Source organism: Mytilus californianus, unplaced genomic scaffold (assembly GCF_021869535.1).
Source record: "Mytilus californianus isolate M0D057914Y unplaced genomic scaffold, xbMytCali1.0.p SCAF_10, whole genome shotgun sequence".
Taxonomy (NCBI): domain Eukaryota; kingdom Metazoa; phylum Mollusca; class Bivalvia; order Mytilida; family Mytilidae; genus Mytilus; species Mytilus californianus.
This window is the reverse complement of record NW_026262582.1, coordinates 70985568-71002317: the sequence shown is the minus strand read 5'-3', so window position 1 is coordinate 71002317 and position 16750 is coordinate 70985568. Positions and strand designations below refer to the sequence as shown.

Sequence of the window (16750 nt, the reverse complement as noted above, 5' to 3'; positions counted from 1 at the left end):
TCTTTAAAGTAAAGTATAGTAAAGTAATCTTTATTTAAAGTCGGGTTGCATATATAAATATTAATAGCAAGGATCATGAGCTCATTATTAGTGCTCTTTAAGAATTATGTATCCTTTTGTTGTTTCAATGCTAAACATGTAAATTTTAAATAAAATCTAGCCTTTCCCTTGTAATCTAATATTTGACCATTCTATGCTTGATAGATAGAGGAATAATGCATGCAGTGCTAGCAATGATTTCCTTAGGACAAGTTTATAAATCAAAATATTGGTTAGAACAAATATAAATATATGGACCAATTCAAGTATACCTTCTAGGATGCACTCGACTTTAGTGACTCAGCACGAGTTTTTTTGGAATTTAAAGGTTGTTTAGGACTTTTTGTAAACAATAAATGCTAGCACATCATAGAAAAACAAGTGAGTAATCTATGTTTAAAATTTTATAACAAAAATCTCTTTTTTAAAGTCTGTAGATTTACACAAAAATCTTGGTTTATTTGCCACAAAATCCCCTTTTTCTATTAAATGCAATGAAACAATAAATAAATTAATAATGCTTTGCACGAAGTTTCCCCTTGGTATATGTACAAAACGGCCCATCTCTATTATTCATTATTTTTGCTGTTTTGATACTATTGCAGTTTGAAAATTTCATAATTCACATGGCTACAGAAGTGGTCATAAACCTTAAATTTTGGTTGTTGCAGATGCTGTTCTGGTTGTTGAGTTATGTGAAATGGAAAGAAAGAGATACATGTACATACAGAGACTGTTTTGATATAAAGGTGTAAGTACATATAGGAAATATTTTTTAGAAATGACGTATCAGCTTATCAGTGAATGTACAAACATTTATTAGAGTTCTATATTTTAGTTAAAAAAACATTTTTTTGCCATTTGTGTAAATAAGCAAGGCAAATGGACTTGTTTGTTAAAAGTACATTACTCATCTAACATACTTCTAGAAAATATAATTTTATTGGACTGTTTTCCTCTGTTGTATACACAATTGATATTAAAATGAATCAGCAGTAACAATAAGACAATTTTATTTTCAGAGGTTGGTTTAGGGGGTGGCAGCGGGCCGTCCCCCCCCCCCTTTTGTGGGAAAAATTTGGTTGATTATATAGGGAATCACTGAAGCATGACTGGAGTGGGCCCCCTCTTATGAACATTTCTGGATCCGCAACTGATCTTTATATACATGTGTAATTACATGCCAATTTTGTTAATTCTTGATTTATATTATATGACTTCTCTTTTCCAGGTAAAAATGAGCTACCAGAAAAGATGTTGAAAATTTTAAAACTGTTTTAACAAGAGCATCAAAAAATAGAAGAAAAAAAAACAATACCAGGTCTGGGCCTTTGTGGCTGCATGCAATTAATTCTAAAATATCAGGAAACAAGATGTAGCTGCACAGCAGACATGGCAGATCTTAAAATTGCTAATAGACATCAACTCAACATTTTCAAGCTGCATATCAAAAATGAAAGCATTCCTTTTCATGGAATCCAAGAAAACTTTTAACCAAGTCAAGTGGTCATTAGATCTGCTATCATGAAAATATTAACATATATATTACAGTCACATATAATATCCCAAATATAATAACTGTTTGGTATGTCTGACTATCTTTCTTCCCATGTCATGTTACATGTATGCTCAGAATATTTTAATGTCACAAGGATATGAAATGGATAAATGATATATTGTCAACCATTTAAATAAAACAGACAGGCTCACATAAAAATTAACTGTCTATGTGAAAGTTCAAGTTGACTGAAATTGTCTATAATTAATACCATATATCCAAAAGTACAGAATTGTCTTTCTCAGAAATTTTGTACGTTTAATAGAATGATACTTGTAGCTTCTATTTTCTTGGATCTGTATGATTATCAATATATAAAATTGGGAGATGTGGTATGATCGCCAATGAGACATCTTTCCACCATGCAGAGACCAAAGTAAATGCTAGAAAATACAGGTCACAGTTATGTATGGCCTTGTGTATCAATCTGTGGAAGACACAAAGATTACAAAGTGTAAAATAATTCCAACAAAATAACCAACTATCAAGGCTTCCTCTTAAACCAGACAACTCACTGAAACTAAACATAACAACAATATTCACAATAGGTATTATTATAGAATATTCCTTCATGGTTTGATTTCATTTCAGTTCATGTGTTCAGAGACATACATATTGTACCAATATGTATATGAAGTCTTTTGGAAATTAAAACAAAAGAAAAGGTTCTCGTTTGCTTTAAATATGAACGTTTGACCGCCTATGATGACAATTAGTCCATGGTGTGTCTCCGATCGGAACCAAAATAAAATACTTATGGGGAAATTCTAAACTAATTGTTATGATTTACTGGCTCTTTGAAGCTAAGACCAATCTGATACCGTTTAGCTCTTGCAACCATATTGGGCTTTTTGTTAGGTAATACAGTGAAAACATATTGGTATTTTCTAAATAACATTCCAGGGTGATTATCCTTTATGTGTTACACAATATAAAAATATAAATCTGATTTTCATTATATGGTTTCATGAAATGTTTAAGAAAGAGGTGCATGCCAACAAACACCTGGTTGTTATGAACATTCTTGATGGTTTTTGTTTTGCCTCAAAGAATTCATTAATGTGAGACATGTTTGTGCGCTTTATAGCGTGGTGTCGCTGTTTGAAAAAGTCTGTGTTTAGGTTACGTAAGAAAACCTTATTTCAACTCGATCATATTTGGCATGCTGTTGTATAAGCATGCATATATTAGCAAATATCATATCCATGGATTTTGCTTAGTTTAAAAATTTCAGGGCAAACATATTCATGATTTCTCCCATAGAGATCATTTTCCATTTCCCCTCAGTCATTGTCCATTGAACTTGAAACTATTGCCTAGTTTACATGTTAAAGTTAGATTGGTTCAGTTGAATTGAAGTGAAGTTCAGAACCACTATAAAACTGTAGCTAGGTCAATGACATGTGTAATGCAGTAGTATAAGCAGTAGATTATATACCCCCTACATCTAAGTCATGCTTATGAGAATCTGGTGATAAAGTAAGTGATAGTTAATTGATATGCACGCTTGTATTGACTATTGGCATTTTCAGCATCAGCGATGGATTAAGAGGGTCAAGGGACCCACACCCTTATGTATGGGTTTCATGTATGGTACAGCATAGGCTTGGATCGAACCCCCTCAGGCCTCTTTTTTTTAAATTCTGGATCCGCACCTTAGCATATCTCATTTCCATGGAGATTAGTTAGCCTTGCGCCTCTGGTCATGGGCATTGAATGACTTGGAATATTTTTTCTTAGTTAAAATGTGTAAAAGTATTTGCAATTATTTTAACCTTTCCATTTTATCGTTTTAATTGCTATCAACGAAACGTATATCCCTGTGTCAACAGTTAATTAAATAATAGAACCTGGGAATAGTTTATTAACTATTAACAAACCCATGACTGAACCAAATTACTTCAGCCTTATTGTTATCCTTGATTTTGAGAATTTGTATGGTCATCTGTTAAAGTCATGACGAACATAAGGTGCACAGTTTTCTCTGCTTTCAAAAGTTTCTATATGAACCCGTCCTGGTTTCTTACTATTGGAATGTTATCATGAGTATCTGGGCGGATGTCAGAGCGGACCGCGAGAAGACATCGCTTATTACCCCGGAGAACCTCATGTTTAGCATTAAAGATATGCTTTACAACCTGGGTAGTGTACTTGCTCACAACATGTTATGCCCCAGCAGAAACATATATTACATGAAAAAGTAGTTAGCGGGTTGTTTTGAAGGTTTGAATTCTGTTCTTGGAACACAAATGTAAATAAGAAATGACAGGATACAGTGGGGAATCCCGTTTTACAAACTATGTACATACAGTCTGTGTTTGAGTTTCAGACTTAGTGTTTTAAGTGTCAATAGTGCTCCTTGCATGCATTATCCTGATGAGATTTCAAAATTTAAATTCACGCTAAGAAAACATACAAACAATTAGACTGTCCATTTCCCCAAATAAAAAAAACTAAACCCAATGAAACACACTTTCAAAATGACTGGATCCGCGCCTGGAATATACCACAGGTTGTGGTCAAAGGGTGGAGCTAGCTGGTTTATTAAATAAATGCAAGGAGTCTGTGTTTTTGTTATAGCCTGATGATGTATTTCTATTTGTATCCATCTGATAGGTTAAGCCTTTTTCAACTGATTTTTATGGTTTGTTCTTATGTTGTACTATTCCTCCATAGCACAGGTTAGGGGAGGATTGGCGCCTGCTAACATGTTTAACCCCGCCACATTCTATATGTGCCTGTCCCAAGTCAGGAGCCTGTAATGCAGTGGTTGTCATTAGTTGCTGTGTTACATATTTGATTTTCGTTCATTATTTTGTACATAAATTAGACCGCTTGTTTTCTCGTTTTATTTGTTTTACATTTGTCATTTCCGGGCCTTTTATAAGGCTTTGTTCGTTTTTGAAGGCCGTACTGTGACCTATAGTTGTTAATTTCTGTGTCATTTGGTCTCTTATAGAGTTGTCTCATTGGCAATCATTCCACATCTTTTTTTTCTATAAACTCTTTAATAGGTTTTATTGATAAGATGAAAAGAAAAAAAAAGACACAATAATGTTTTTTTTTTATATGCATATTATATGATTTCACATTGACAAATACAGTGGTCCTAAAAAATATAGAAAACTGGATTCAATTATTCTGTTTTCCATGCATACTAATTAACAAGCCGCTTTTGTTATAAGTAACTAAATATATTAATAGAACAAATGTCTATAAAAAGATGAAGACGAAAAAAATGAAATAATTATCACTGACTCAGAGTAACCGAACAACGAACAGTTCGAATACAACGACCCGGTAAGGAAGCATTGCAGGTCGAATGCAAATTACCGGTCACCAATTCGTTAATAATTTACAAAAAATATGTGCAAAACGGAAACGAAAAAAATTAAGATCTTTTTTTTTTAATGTTGCCACTTTACAATATATATATAATCATATCCCAATTTAAACATGTGCATGGCTGTGATTAATACGCGTTAGCTAGTAAACAAACCGGTGTATTGACCTTTTAATTTTAGAATAATAGAGTTCAAATATATCAATATTCATGTTATAAATGATTGTCATATTGACGTAAATGTTTTTAAACCAATGAGGGTCACCAATGGCAATTCAAGATACGATTTATTTTTCGATAACCTCTGATATTTAGTCGTTTGAGATGTTTGCAAGTTATGAATGAAGAAATTAAAGACGCTCTCAAAAACAAGAAGATTGCATTTTATTAATGGAAAATTAATGGTAGACCGAAAGAGACCGATAACTTATATTTGAAAAATAAAAAACAGACAACATATGCTTTAAGAAAAGAATGTAGATTGGAAGTTGCTAAAAGGAGGATATGTGAATGCCAAAAATTGATTGATGCTAGACCATCCGATCGAAAAATGTTTCACAAGATCATTAAAAATCAAAGAAGTAAATTATCAAAATTTATCGACCAATTAAATGTTGATGATAAGATATTTTATAATGAAGATATAATAGATGGCTGGAGTATACATTTCCATCAACTTGCATAGAAAATACCAAATCCAAATTATGACACTGAATACCTTGATTTAATTGAAAATGAAGCTAAAATTATAATAGACATATGCAAAGATCGTTTCAAACATAGCCCAATTACAAATAAAGAAATGGAAAAAGCAATATCTGGTCTAAATAGAAATAAAGCAGTTGATTACTTTGGCATTAATGCAGAAAACATCATATATGGTGGAAAACAACTACAACAATATTTGCAATTACTTTTTGATAAATTATTTGAATTTGGCTGCATATCTGACATTCTCAAAATTGGAACATTATTCCCAGTATACAAGAATAAAGGTGATATTAAAAGTGCTAAAAACTATCGTGGTATTACCGTAACTCCAACATACTCCAAGCTGATAGAGAAGATAATAAAAATAAGGGGAAATCCAGTTATCTTGAAAAATCAGAATCCGCTCCAAAGAGGATTTACAGAAAACACCACCCCTTCATTATGTGAACTTATGATCGAAGAGTTTGAACGCGAGAGCAAAGATCTGAAACTTCCAACGTGCATAGCCCTTTTAGATGGTAAATCTGCATTTGATGTTGTTGTTCATTCAAATTTGATACGAAGATTATATCAAGCAGGAATATCAGACCAATCTATAATATTAATAGATAGCTTATATATAAAAATGCAACTTCATGTATAAAATGGAGAAACAACACTTAACAGATGTTTGCGATTGAACAAGGTGTACGACAGGGTGGTGCCATTAGTGCAGATTTATACAAACTGTATGTTAATCCGCTATTAAATATCCTCTGTGAAACAGGACTGGGTGGACATATAGGTGACATTGGATGCTGTGCCCCAACTTGTGCTGATGACGTAGCCATCATTTCTAACAACCCTGTGGAACTCCAAATGTTGTGTACAAGCAGGCTCTATGTGGGTGTTAATAAATTTACAAGCATATAGTTCACTGTCTGGTTAGAGAGGTGTCACAGTAGTTCATTAATTGATATGGATTGATAATAACATGGATGAAGTCTACATCTATTAATGTTTAGTAGTGCTAGCACTTTGATATATTGTTCTCGTAGAGATTTCAAAAGATACACTCTTTCAGTTTCTAATGCTGTACATGAAATCAGAAAATGTGAAATAGTTTCATCCTCTTTTTCAAATTAAAAACAATTGCACTATTGACTTTTTCATGAAAATTGGTACACATAATCTTCCTACGTAATCAAACCAAATGTCATTTTAAAAAAAGAGTGGTCCATGAACTCGTTTTCAAGTTAAATCAGATTGAATGATAAAAATCAGTCGAAAACTGCATCTTTTCCCGATAAGTCACAGTTTGACGTCGCGAAAATAACAATTTACGTTAGCAACGTCATTACCTCCCCTGTAACTTAATATATAAGCTCCATGTACATAGATACAAAGGCAATTAAACTCTTAAATTTAGGTCAGAAAAGATCTAGAAAAAATAATTTAAGTTCAAAGTTTTATTTAAGAAAAAGGTTGTGTGTGGACTGCAAATCTCATGCTATCTAAGGACTCATTTTTTTTAGATTTTATAGACAAGAACGTGTGTGATATTGGTGTAGAGATATACCGACAATTGTATATAGTGTACATCGTTATACATATTCTATTGGTGATTGGATACTTTTAACTTATAACATTCTACTGGTCAGTGGCGGATCCAGAACTTTTCATAAAGGGGGGGGGGGGCGCTGACTGACCTACAGCCCCCCCCCCCCCCCCCCCCCCCCCCCCCGGATCCGCCTATGCTGGTGAAAGGATATTTTTGACTTCAGGTGAAGGTGTGCCTATATTGGCAGAAAATATAAAGATACAGATACAGATACAGATGGTAAAGTTCAAAAAGGTTCGAATAAGATCTTCCTAGCCTGGGGTCCTGGCTACTGATTTGCTCCGCTACATGATATCGACGCAGTTGGATTGGGCCAGGATGCCAGGCTGAAGATCTTCCCAGCATATTAGCCTGGGATCCTGGCTCACTGCTTGACAGTACGAAGTATTAGATTGGGTCAGGATGCCAGGCTACCCAGCATATTATCATTGGTTTCCCTCCCCCTTACTTATATTCCCCTGGTCAAGATAAATCACTTTTTGACAGGATAATCAAAGTATTTCATAGGTAACCATTACCCAGATTTACATATAAATCTGGCCCTTATCGTTTGCAAAGTATAAATGGTTTAAATCATGAGTATGAAAGTCAATGCATTTATCAATTCAATTCAATATTTATTGGAAAGAGCACAATAGAGGCGTGATCCGAATACAGACAATGATAATATTAAAACAACATATAAATGAAATATAGATGCATGTAACAGCAAGTCATTAGTAAATTCTATAGATACCATAACATTCTAAGTATATTCTATGAATACCATTACATTCTTAACTCATATTGATACCATACACATATACATCATGCAGTTCTGCCAACTTTTCATGAAGCAAATGCGTGAGATTTGGCCAAAATTGTAAAGATCAAAGAGAAAATAACAATAGATCAAAGGAAAATGCCGCCAAATAAGCATGTAAATGCGTGAGTCTCATGCTAAATGCGTGAGACTTGGCAGCCCTGCATCATGATTATTTTAAATTTTCATAATTTTACTTAAAACACACAATCACCCATATAAGATATACGTGTATATGCACAAACTACTATAAAGGATTATTATCTGATGAAACAGTATGGTGGTCTCTCAAATCAAGAGCTTCTTCAATATACATGATATACATACAAATAGATTTTATCACTGAACTAGTATATATATTTGTTTAGGGGCCAGCTGAAGGACGCCTCCGGGTGCGGGAATTTCTCGCTGCATTGAAGACCTGTTGGTGACCTTCTGCTGTTGTCTGTTCTATGGTCGGGTTGTTGTCTCTTTGACACATTCCCCATTTCCATTCTCAATTTTATTTAGTTCTTTTAGTTCTTTTTCAGACATAGGATTTAACATTTTGGTAAAATTTTCATTCAAATTATTTGAGTTAATATCATTGATTTTATATTATAGATCTAATTTTGTTATATTGAGGACATTCAATCAAGAAATGTATCTCATTTTCAATTTTTCCTGTGCAAAATTTACAAAATCTCTCATTAGGCCACACCAATTTGATTAATAGTTCTTTGGATTTTCCCGCTCCTGTTTTGGAGAAATTGACTTTTCAATAAAAAAAATAATTACCGCTTCCGCCAACTTTTGGGCCACATGCCGCTCCAAAATTAGTTTATCCTTGACATTGTTTTTTCTCTTAGACGTTTTTCTCGTGCATATATTGCTCCAAACGATTCAAACGCACGTGTGATAATCGATTTGTAAATAAAAGGTAAAAAAATCGGGATGCCAACATGAAGTTGTGTCAGATCATTGCCGAGGACACGTAGTTATAAAACATACAGTTATTTGAAATGCATTTCGTTTTACCTGTTCTAGGAGACAAAAATAGAAAATCTTTCGTTAGATGACCACGATCACATCAGTACTTATTAGAACCATTGTCATCCCCGATCATTGTTTCAACAGACATAGTCCGAGATTACTCCGACGTCCAACAGCTGTTTGCCAGTCAAGATGGGGGGGCTGTTGTCCCAAGGCCCCAGCTTGTCTGGCAAAACAGCCGTTGGACGTCAGAGTAATCTCGGACTACAACAGACATAGATATCTAGAGCTATCTGTCTTGGATGAAATTAATATTAAATTCACATGAATTTTTGAAAAATGACAGATTTATCTTATTTTAATAAAAACCCCATATCCCCTTGTTAGTCTATTGACATGCAGAACTCTTTTGTAAGTGAAAATTAAAGAGTTCCAACATTCGAGACCAAAGTGGTGGTATTGGGATTGGCATGCTAATAATAATTAGGGGTGTGTTATTGGTGCAACCACTTCCAGTTTGAAATACATTGCAGGTTTCAGGGGCAAAAGGAAAAAGTATTTTGCTAAGTCAGATTAATGCATGTGAATGTTGTTAAATGTATTTTAAGGGAATAGATATAGAAAGATGTGGTATGAGTGCCAATGAGACAACTCTCCATCCAAGTAACAATTTATAAAAGTAAACCATTATAAGTCAAGGTACGGCCTTCAACACGGAGCCTTGGCTCACACCGAACAGCAAGCTATAAAGGGCCCCAAAAATTACTAGTGTAAAACCATTCAAAAGGGAAAACCAGCGGTCTAATCTATATAAAAACGAGAAACGAGAAACACGTATGAACTACATAAACAGACGACAACTACTGTACATCAGATTCCTGACTTAGGACAGGTGCAAACATTTGCAGCGGGATTAAATGTTTTAATACATTGAGATCTACATGCATAGCAATATAATTATCTTACTCAGGATGTAGTTGAAATATTCACCTCACATATTATGTTGATCCTATTATGGATAAATAGTTCCAACTGGATGTCAAGCAGCCAATAAACAATCATTACCATATAATGAAAACAACTATATCAAAAGATATTTAATATTTTTCAAGGGCATTTTTTTGGAATACATACACATATTTTAATTGTATTCAACACATTTCATTTACCTAACTAACATAATTCCTCTTGCTAAACTGCATCTGATATGCTTCCTTAATATATACACATGTATGAATTTAAATGAAAATTCACGCAGTCAAAGCTTATTTTACGAAAATAATCAAAATTATACTAAACCAACGCGAACCAAAAAGTTGGGTATGGTACAGACTGTACTACAGGCACAAATACATCAAATTATATGCATAAGAGCATGTTTATCCTCCTTTTTCTTTGAAGTAACCCAGTTTTAACATGTACAAATATTCTAAATCGCACAATTTAAAAAAAAAATTATACCGCTCGCTCCACTTGTAGAGCACCCGCCTCAACAAAACTCATTTTAAAGAAATAAATACAATCAAAAACATTTCGCTCGCTCGCCCCATATTTTTTGGAGCTTTTGTCCGAAGAACTAAAAATTAAATTGGTCTGGCCTTAGAGGGTATTATTGGTCTTGCATACCTTCCAGTTTCTATTACTAATGAGTGTACACTTATTCTTAATTTAGTGAGTTTTTTTCTAAGATATTTAGGAACATTAAAGTTCAAATATTCTTCTTGTTAAAATTTAGTATAAATTTTACTAAAAAATAAAAGTTTACCACAGTTTCCATCTTTTATCTTAGATAGTTCAAATATAATTTTATTATCAGTGTTTGTGCACACTCGAGAAGTTGACCACCCGACAATATTCAAATAAATATATGTTTATATACAATTAATAACACGTTAAATAATAACAGTTATCAGTCCATAATTGTCACAATATCATCAAATTGCTGGATGTTTTGATCGACAACATCTTTGTTGAGTTTCGTAGATTTGTATGAGCAGACTCGGTATTCCAATGGGTGCTAATTGTGACTTGTTTTTGATTTCATAATAAGCAGAATTCATACAGAACCTTCTAAAAAAAAAACGAATATTGCAAGGTTCTTTTATTTCACTTTCTGATATATTGCTGATGTCCTGTCACTCAATAACCCTCATTTAAGTCAGTGCTTTCATCTAATGCATCCCACTGCATCTTGAGATTTATGATACTAGTACTATCGAAACTGAAAGGTCTACTTCATGTCTTGATCTTTTCCTCGAAAATGATACAGATGGACTACTTGTAACTAGAATCTAAGACAAACGTGATGCTTTCCACTTTCCATTTCTCATCAGAAACATGCCATATTTCCAATAGTATGACTTTTAAACCGGAGCGTCTTTTAACCACAGAACACCACAGAATACCACAGAACACCCAAAATATACCACATGTACAGAACTACACAAAATACAATAAAACTACTAAAATATACCACAGAACATTGAATTACTTTACAAAATGCAAAACTAATTGTTCAGAATTATATTATTTTTATAATTCGGGCTACACTAATGACAGGATGATTGACCGGATGAGATAGTTCTTTAATGATCATAACTTTTTTTGTTATTTGGTAGATTTTTTTTATATTTGGAGACCTTTGAGATACTAAACTATATTTTATAAAAAATCTTTTAAAAACAATTTATTGTACATAATATGAAAAAAAAAAGTTTTTCTATAAAATAAAAATGATTTTCTATAAAATAAAAATGATTTTCTATAAATAAATGTTTTTCTATAAAAAAAAAATGATTTTCTATAAATAAATGTTTTTCTATAAAAAAAAATGCCTTTTCTTAAAAAAAAAAAAGCTTTTTCTATAAAAAAAATGTTTTTCTATAAAAAAAAATGCTTTTTCTACAAAAAAAAAAGTTGACATGATGAATATTACCGGCGCCAATTACACTATTAAGATTTAGTTAGTTCTCCCAATTCTGTTAATAAATTTTAAAATAATCAACTCTTTACAAAATTATCAAATGATTGAATTCTAATTGCCATCTGATTATACAAGGTATAATTCAATTAAATGGTTTATTGAATATTCCTCCTAAAATCTTGTATGTCATTTGTAAGAAATCCATGTAGGAATAGTTGAATAAACAAGGGATTCATCAGGTTAGATTGCTAAAACATAATGCTAATTAACTTCAGGTAAATATTCATTAAACCTAACGAGTTAGTTTTCATCAATGTACAGTTTGAAAATATTAATAGTAGAAAATATAAAAAAAAGTTCTAACAAAAGGCTTTGGCACAGCTACGAATCATATTAGCATCTGTAAATAAAAACACTAATTTCTGTTGATCATCAAAAGACATAAAATCACTATTAAAATGTGTTGCTTCATCAAATAATTTTTTTCCAAAATCGTCATATAAAGGACACGATAAAATAACATGGGCTTCATCTTCTAAAATATCCTTACAACTATCACAGACTCGCTCCTTTAATATAATTTTTCAAATCTCCCTGTTTCGATTCTGAGTGGTGCTATACCACATGGAAATTTGACAAAAGAACTCCTTTGTGAAAATGACATTGGAATTGTACAATAAGTTTCCGTTTCAAAACTTTTCTTAAATAAAATTAAGTTATATGTTGGAAGTTTGTTACCACCTTTACCAGATAAAGCTTTCTCTGACTGTAAATTGCATTGCCACTGTTCAACATATTTACTAAACATTTGAGACATAATAGAATTGACAACTGAAGTACTACATGTATGAACATATTCTGTAATGTTACACAAATGTTCTGCATTACACTCAGAAAATGTTTTCGTTACATATATACATGTGTTTTTTACTCATAATGTCTGCCCATATGAAAACTTTTCTGTTTAACCGATTAGGACTCATATTGTTCAAACGCCACCATAGTCGAATTAAGCATTGCCATTGTTTTTATACGACCGCAAAAAAATTTTGTGGTCGTATATTGGTATGACGTTGGCGTCGTCGTCGTCCGGCGTCGTCGTCCGAAGACACATTGGTTTTCGCACTCTTACTTTAGTTTAAGTGAATGGATCTCTATGAAATTTTACCATAAGGTTCAATACCACAAAAGGAAGGTGGGGATTGATTTTGGGGGTTATGGGACCAACAGTTAAGGAATTAGGGGCCAAAAAGGGGCCAAAAATAAGCATTTTTGTAACTTCCAGACATAACTTGTGTGTTAGTGTATGGATCTCTCCGACATTGTACCACAAGGTTCCATATCACAAAGGGAATGCTGGGATTGATTTTGGGGGTAATTGCTTCCAAATTTTAGGAATTAGGGGCCAAAAAGGGGCAAAAAACAAGCATTTTTCTAGTTTCATGACAATAACTTGTGTGTAAGTGTATGGATCTCTCTGACATTGTACCACAGGGTTCCATATCTCAAAGGGAATGCTGGGATTTATTTTGGGGGTAATTGCCTCCAAATTTTAGGAATTAGGGGCCAAAAAGGGGCAAAAAACAAGCATTTTTCTAGTTTCATGACAATAACTTGTGTGTAAGTGTATGGATCTCTCTGACATTGTACCACAGGGTTCCATATCTCAAAGGGAATGCTGGGTTTATTTTGGGTGTAATTGCCTCCAAATTTTAGGAATTAGGGGCCAAAAAGGGGCAAAAAACAAGCATTTTTCTAGTTTCATGACAATAACTTGTGTGTAAGTGTATGGATCTTTATGAAATTGTACTACAAGGTTCCATATCACAAAGGGAAAGCTGGAATTTATTTTGGGGGTAATTGCCCACAACGTTTAGGAATAAGGGGCCAAAAATAAGCATTTTTCTAGTTTCCAGACAATAACTTGTGTTCAAGTGTATGGATCTCTCTGAAATTGTACTGCAAGGTACCATACCACAAAGGGAAGGCTGGGATTGATTTTGGGGGTAATTCCCTAGAAATTTGAGGAATTAGGGGCCATAAAGGGGCAAAAAAACAAGCATTTTTCTAGTTTCAGGACAATAACTTGTGTGTAAGTGTATGGATCTTTATGAAATTGTACTACAAGGTTCCATATCACAAAGGGAAAGCTGGGTTTGAGTTTGGGGTAATTGCCCTAAATGTTTAGGAATTTGGGGCCAACAAGGGACCAAAAAACAAGCATTTTTCAAGTTTCCAGACAATAACTTGTGTAACTGACATTACCTGAAGTTATATTTTACCTGTAAATCAATTAACATGCATAATTATATGGCTTCACTTGTCACCTTGGGTGTCAAACATACTGGTAATCAACGATTTTTACCTCAGGCTAACTGCCGTTGTGTAATAAAACTTTGTGTAGTTAAAATGAATGTTGGGTTACTTCCCTTGATTTATCCTGTTTTAAGTTACTTTCCTTTAGATAATGTTTATTTTTAAAAGAATATAAATAAAATATAAATTGAACAAATAATCATAAAAGGATGGTAATCAAATGATTTTAAATGTCTTAGGACAAATAAAAAAATAATAATTTGAAAATTATTTGAGGGTTCTATACTTCCTTTCAAGGCTTAAATTGAAATTTATATAATAAATATGACCCATGAATACAGTTTAAATGTATTACTTATCAAGCATTATAAATTTACTTGCATAAAGATAAAGCAAAAGATCTACTTGCAGATAGATAAGCAATTGTTTTGATTGCGATGAATAATGGTAAAACAGATATGACCTAAAAAATATAAAGAACATACTAAAAAAGAAGAATGTTAGATTGAACAAGTTGAAAGTTTAAAAAGATAGAGAAAATTAATTAATAAGTACAAGGGTACTATAAACATAATACATTCGGATGGAAAGTTGAAGAAAACACACTTTAACAGACAATTTCTACAGCACACGGTTACATTTATGACAGAATTTATGTCGATTAAAAACCTCCTGATCTGAGTCCTAATCTCCTGACCAAAATTTCCCAAACTCCTGATCTTAGTTTCACAGTCCATCACATGTATGCAAGTTGAAGGTACCATACCACAAAGGGAAGGCTGGGATTGAGTTTGGGGGTGATGAATCATAAGGGAGTTCAAAAAATTTGGGGGGGGGGGGGATTTTTTTTTCATTTTTTTTTCTTTAAAATTTTCCATTTTAAATTGGTTATTTCTGATTAATATATAAAAGCAAATAATAATGATATGGTTTGAATAGATAAATTAAAATTTTTTAAGTTCTTAGACCACATTCATTCTGTGTCAGAAACCTATGCTGTGTCAAATATTTAATTACAATCCAAATTCAGTGCTGTATCAAGCTTGAATGTTGTGTCCATACTTGCCCCAACTGTTCAGGGTTCGACCTCTGCGGTCGTATCAAGCTGCTCCCCAGCGGAGCATTTTATTGAAAGATAGGAATAGAAGGAATATTTATTTTCAAAATGTAGGAATAGCAGTAAGACACCCAATTAAATGTATTTGATGTCTCAGGTGTGAAAACTTAAATGACATGTTAATTGGCTTGTTGAATTGGTGATTACGATGAGTATCAAAATTAGATAATCTAATTAAATTTTGGTACTTTTAATGTGCCGGTGAACTCGATCAGATCATCATTTTGGACAAATTAAAACGTATTTAAAAAAAAAGTAATTGTCACAAATATACCCCAGAATTACAATTGTTGTGACTATAAATTTTTTTGTTTATTATGGTTTTAATACCGGTAGGTGTTTTTGGTATAGACCCAATAATAGGCCAATTCAGTTGGGGGCATAGCGATAGTGAGTCGACCCTAAACAGAAAAATTAAATTTATTTGAATAATAAATGTCATATTACAAAAAGAATTAACAATAACAATAATATAATGTCTGAAGTATTTATATTTCGAAGTTCTGTGGTAATATTGGTGTTCTGTGGTATTCTGTGGTAAAAAGACACTCCCCTTTTAAACACATTAATTAATTCAAAAATTTGGATCAGATATTTGTAGATATCTAAGAATCAACATCTGATTTACACCACTCGTTGTTTATACCTCATTATGATATTTTTGCAGGCCGTCCTCTACTGTAAAAATAATCGTAAGCAAGATGTTTAATAGGACACGAAAATGAGCCGGCTATTTACTGTTCTTTATTAGCATTTTATGCAGTTTTTATATCCAATCTATTTGTTCGTCCTTTTGAATGTCTATAACGTCAAAAGAAGGAGGATGGATTTGTTATTTTCTAAACTTCATTTGTTTATGATAGTACTGTATAAGATAACATTGTTACACTTAATTAGATTAACTTAACTGTATAATAGATACATGTAAACAATCTTATTGTATGGTGTATAGAAAGTTTAAAACTCTCTGATTTGTGTCGTATTCACAAAAGTACTTTATCAGTCTCTGATGCATCATTTTTTATTATTAATTGTTTTTGGCTTTTAACTAGCTTTCAGTTACTGTGAGTACTCTCAAATCGTACTTTCGTGTTGATTTGACCTGTTGATACAATTTGTAATGTATTTTTGTTATTTAATGTTTACTTATTTAGTGTTATATCTCGTCTCACTATTTTTAATATATATACCACCTTTGATAAGTGTTTAGTATGACGATAAATTTTCACTTTTGTTCTCGTACTAGGAACAACAAAATTATTTATTTTGTAAAAATTATTCCAGTACTCCATGTATACCTTACAACAAAATAATTTTTATTTACCTGTGTACGTTATTTTATTTGGCGGTATTTTGTCCAAGGTAATGG

The 16750-nt window shown here is 32.6% G+C and overlaps 1 protein-coding gene and 1 long non-coding RNA gene across 3 annotated transcripts in view; both read left to right on the top strand.

Moving 5' to 3' along the window:
* Window positions 1–1780, top strand: LOC127718463 (uncharacterized). Its single transcript, XR_007989852.1, has 2 exons — window positions 1–790; window positions 1271–1780. It is a non-coding gene; the product is annotated as an uncharacterized LOC127718463 (long non-coding RNA).
* A 5600-nt stretch (window positions 1781–7380) lies between these two features.
* Window positions 7381–16750, top strand: part of LOC127718452 (sulfotransferase 1B1-like) — a 59088-nt gene continuing 49718 nt past the window's right edge. The window contains exon 1 of one of the 2 annotated variants that reach the window (XM_052224482.1): window positions 7381–7470. In XM_052224482.1, the coding sequence (XP_052080442.1) occupies window positions 7468–7470 (3 nt within the window). In that variant the 5' untranslated portion in view covers window positions 7381–7467. Of the gene's footprint in view, window positions 7471–7656; window positions 7759–16750 lie in introns of those variants that run through there. The other variant, XM_052224483.1, reaches the window with a different exon arrangement.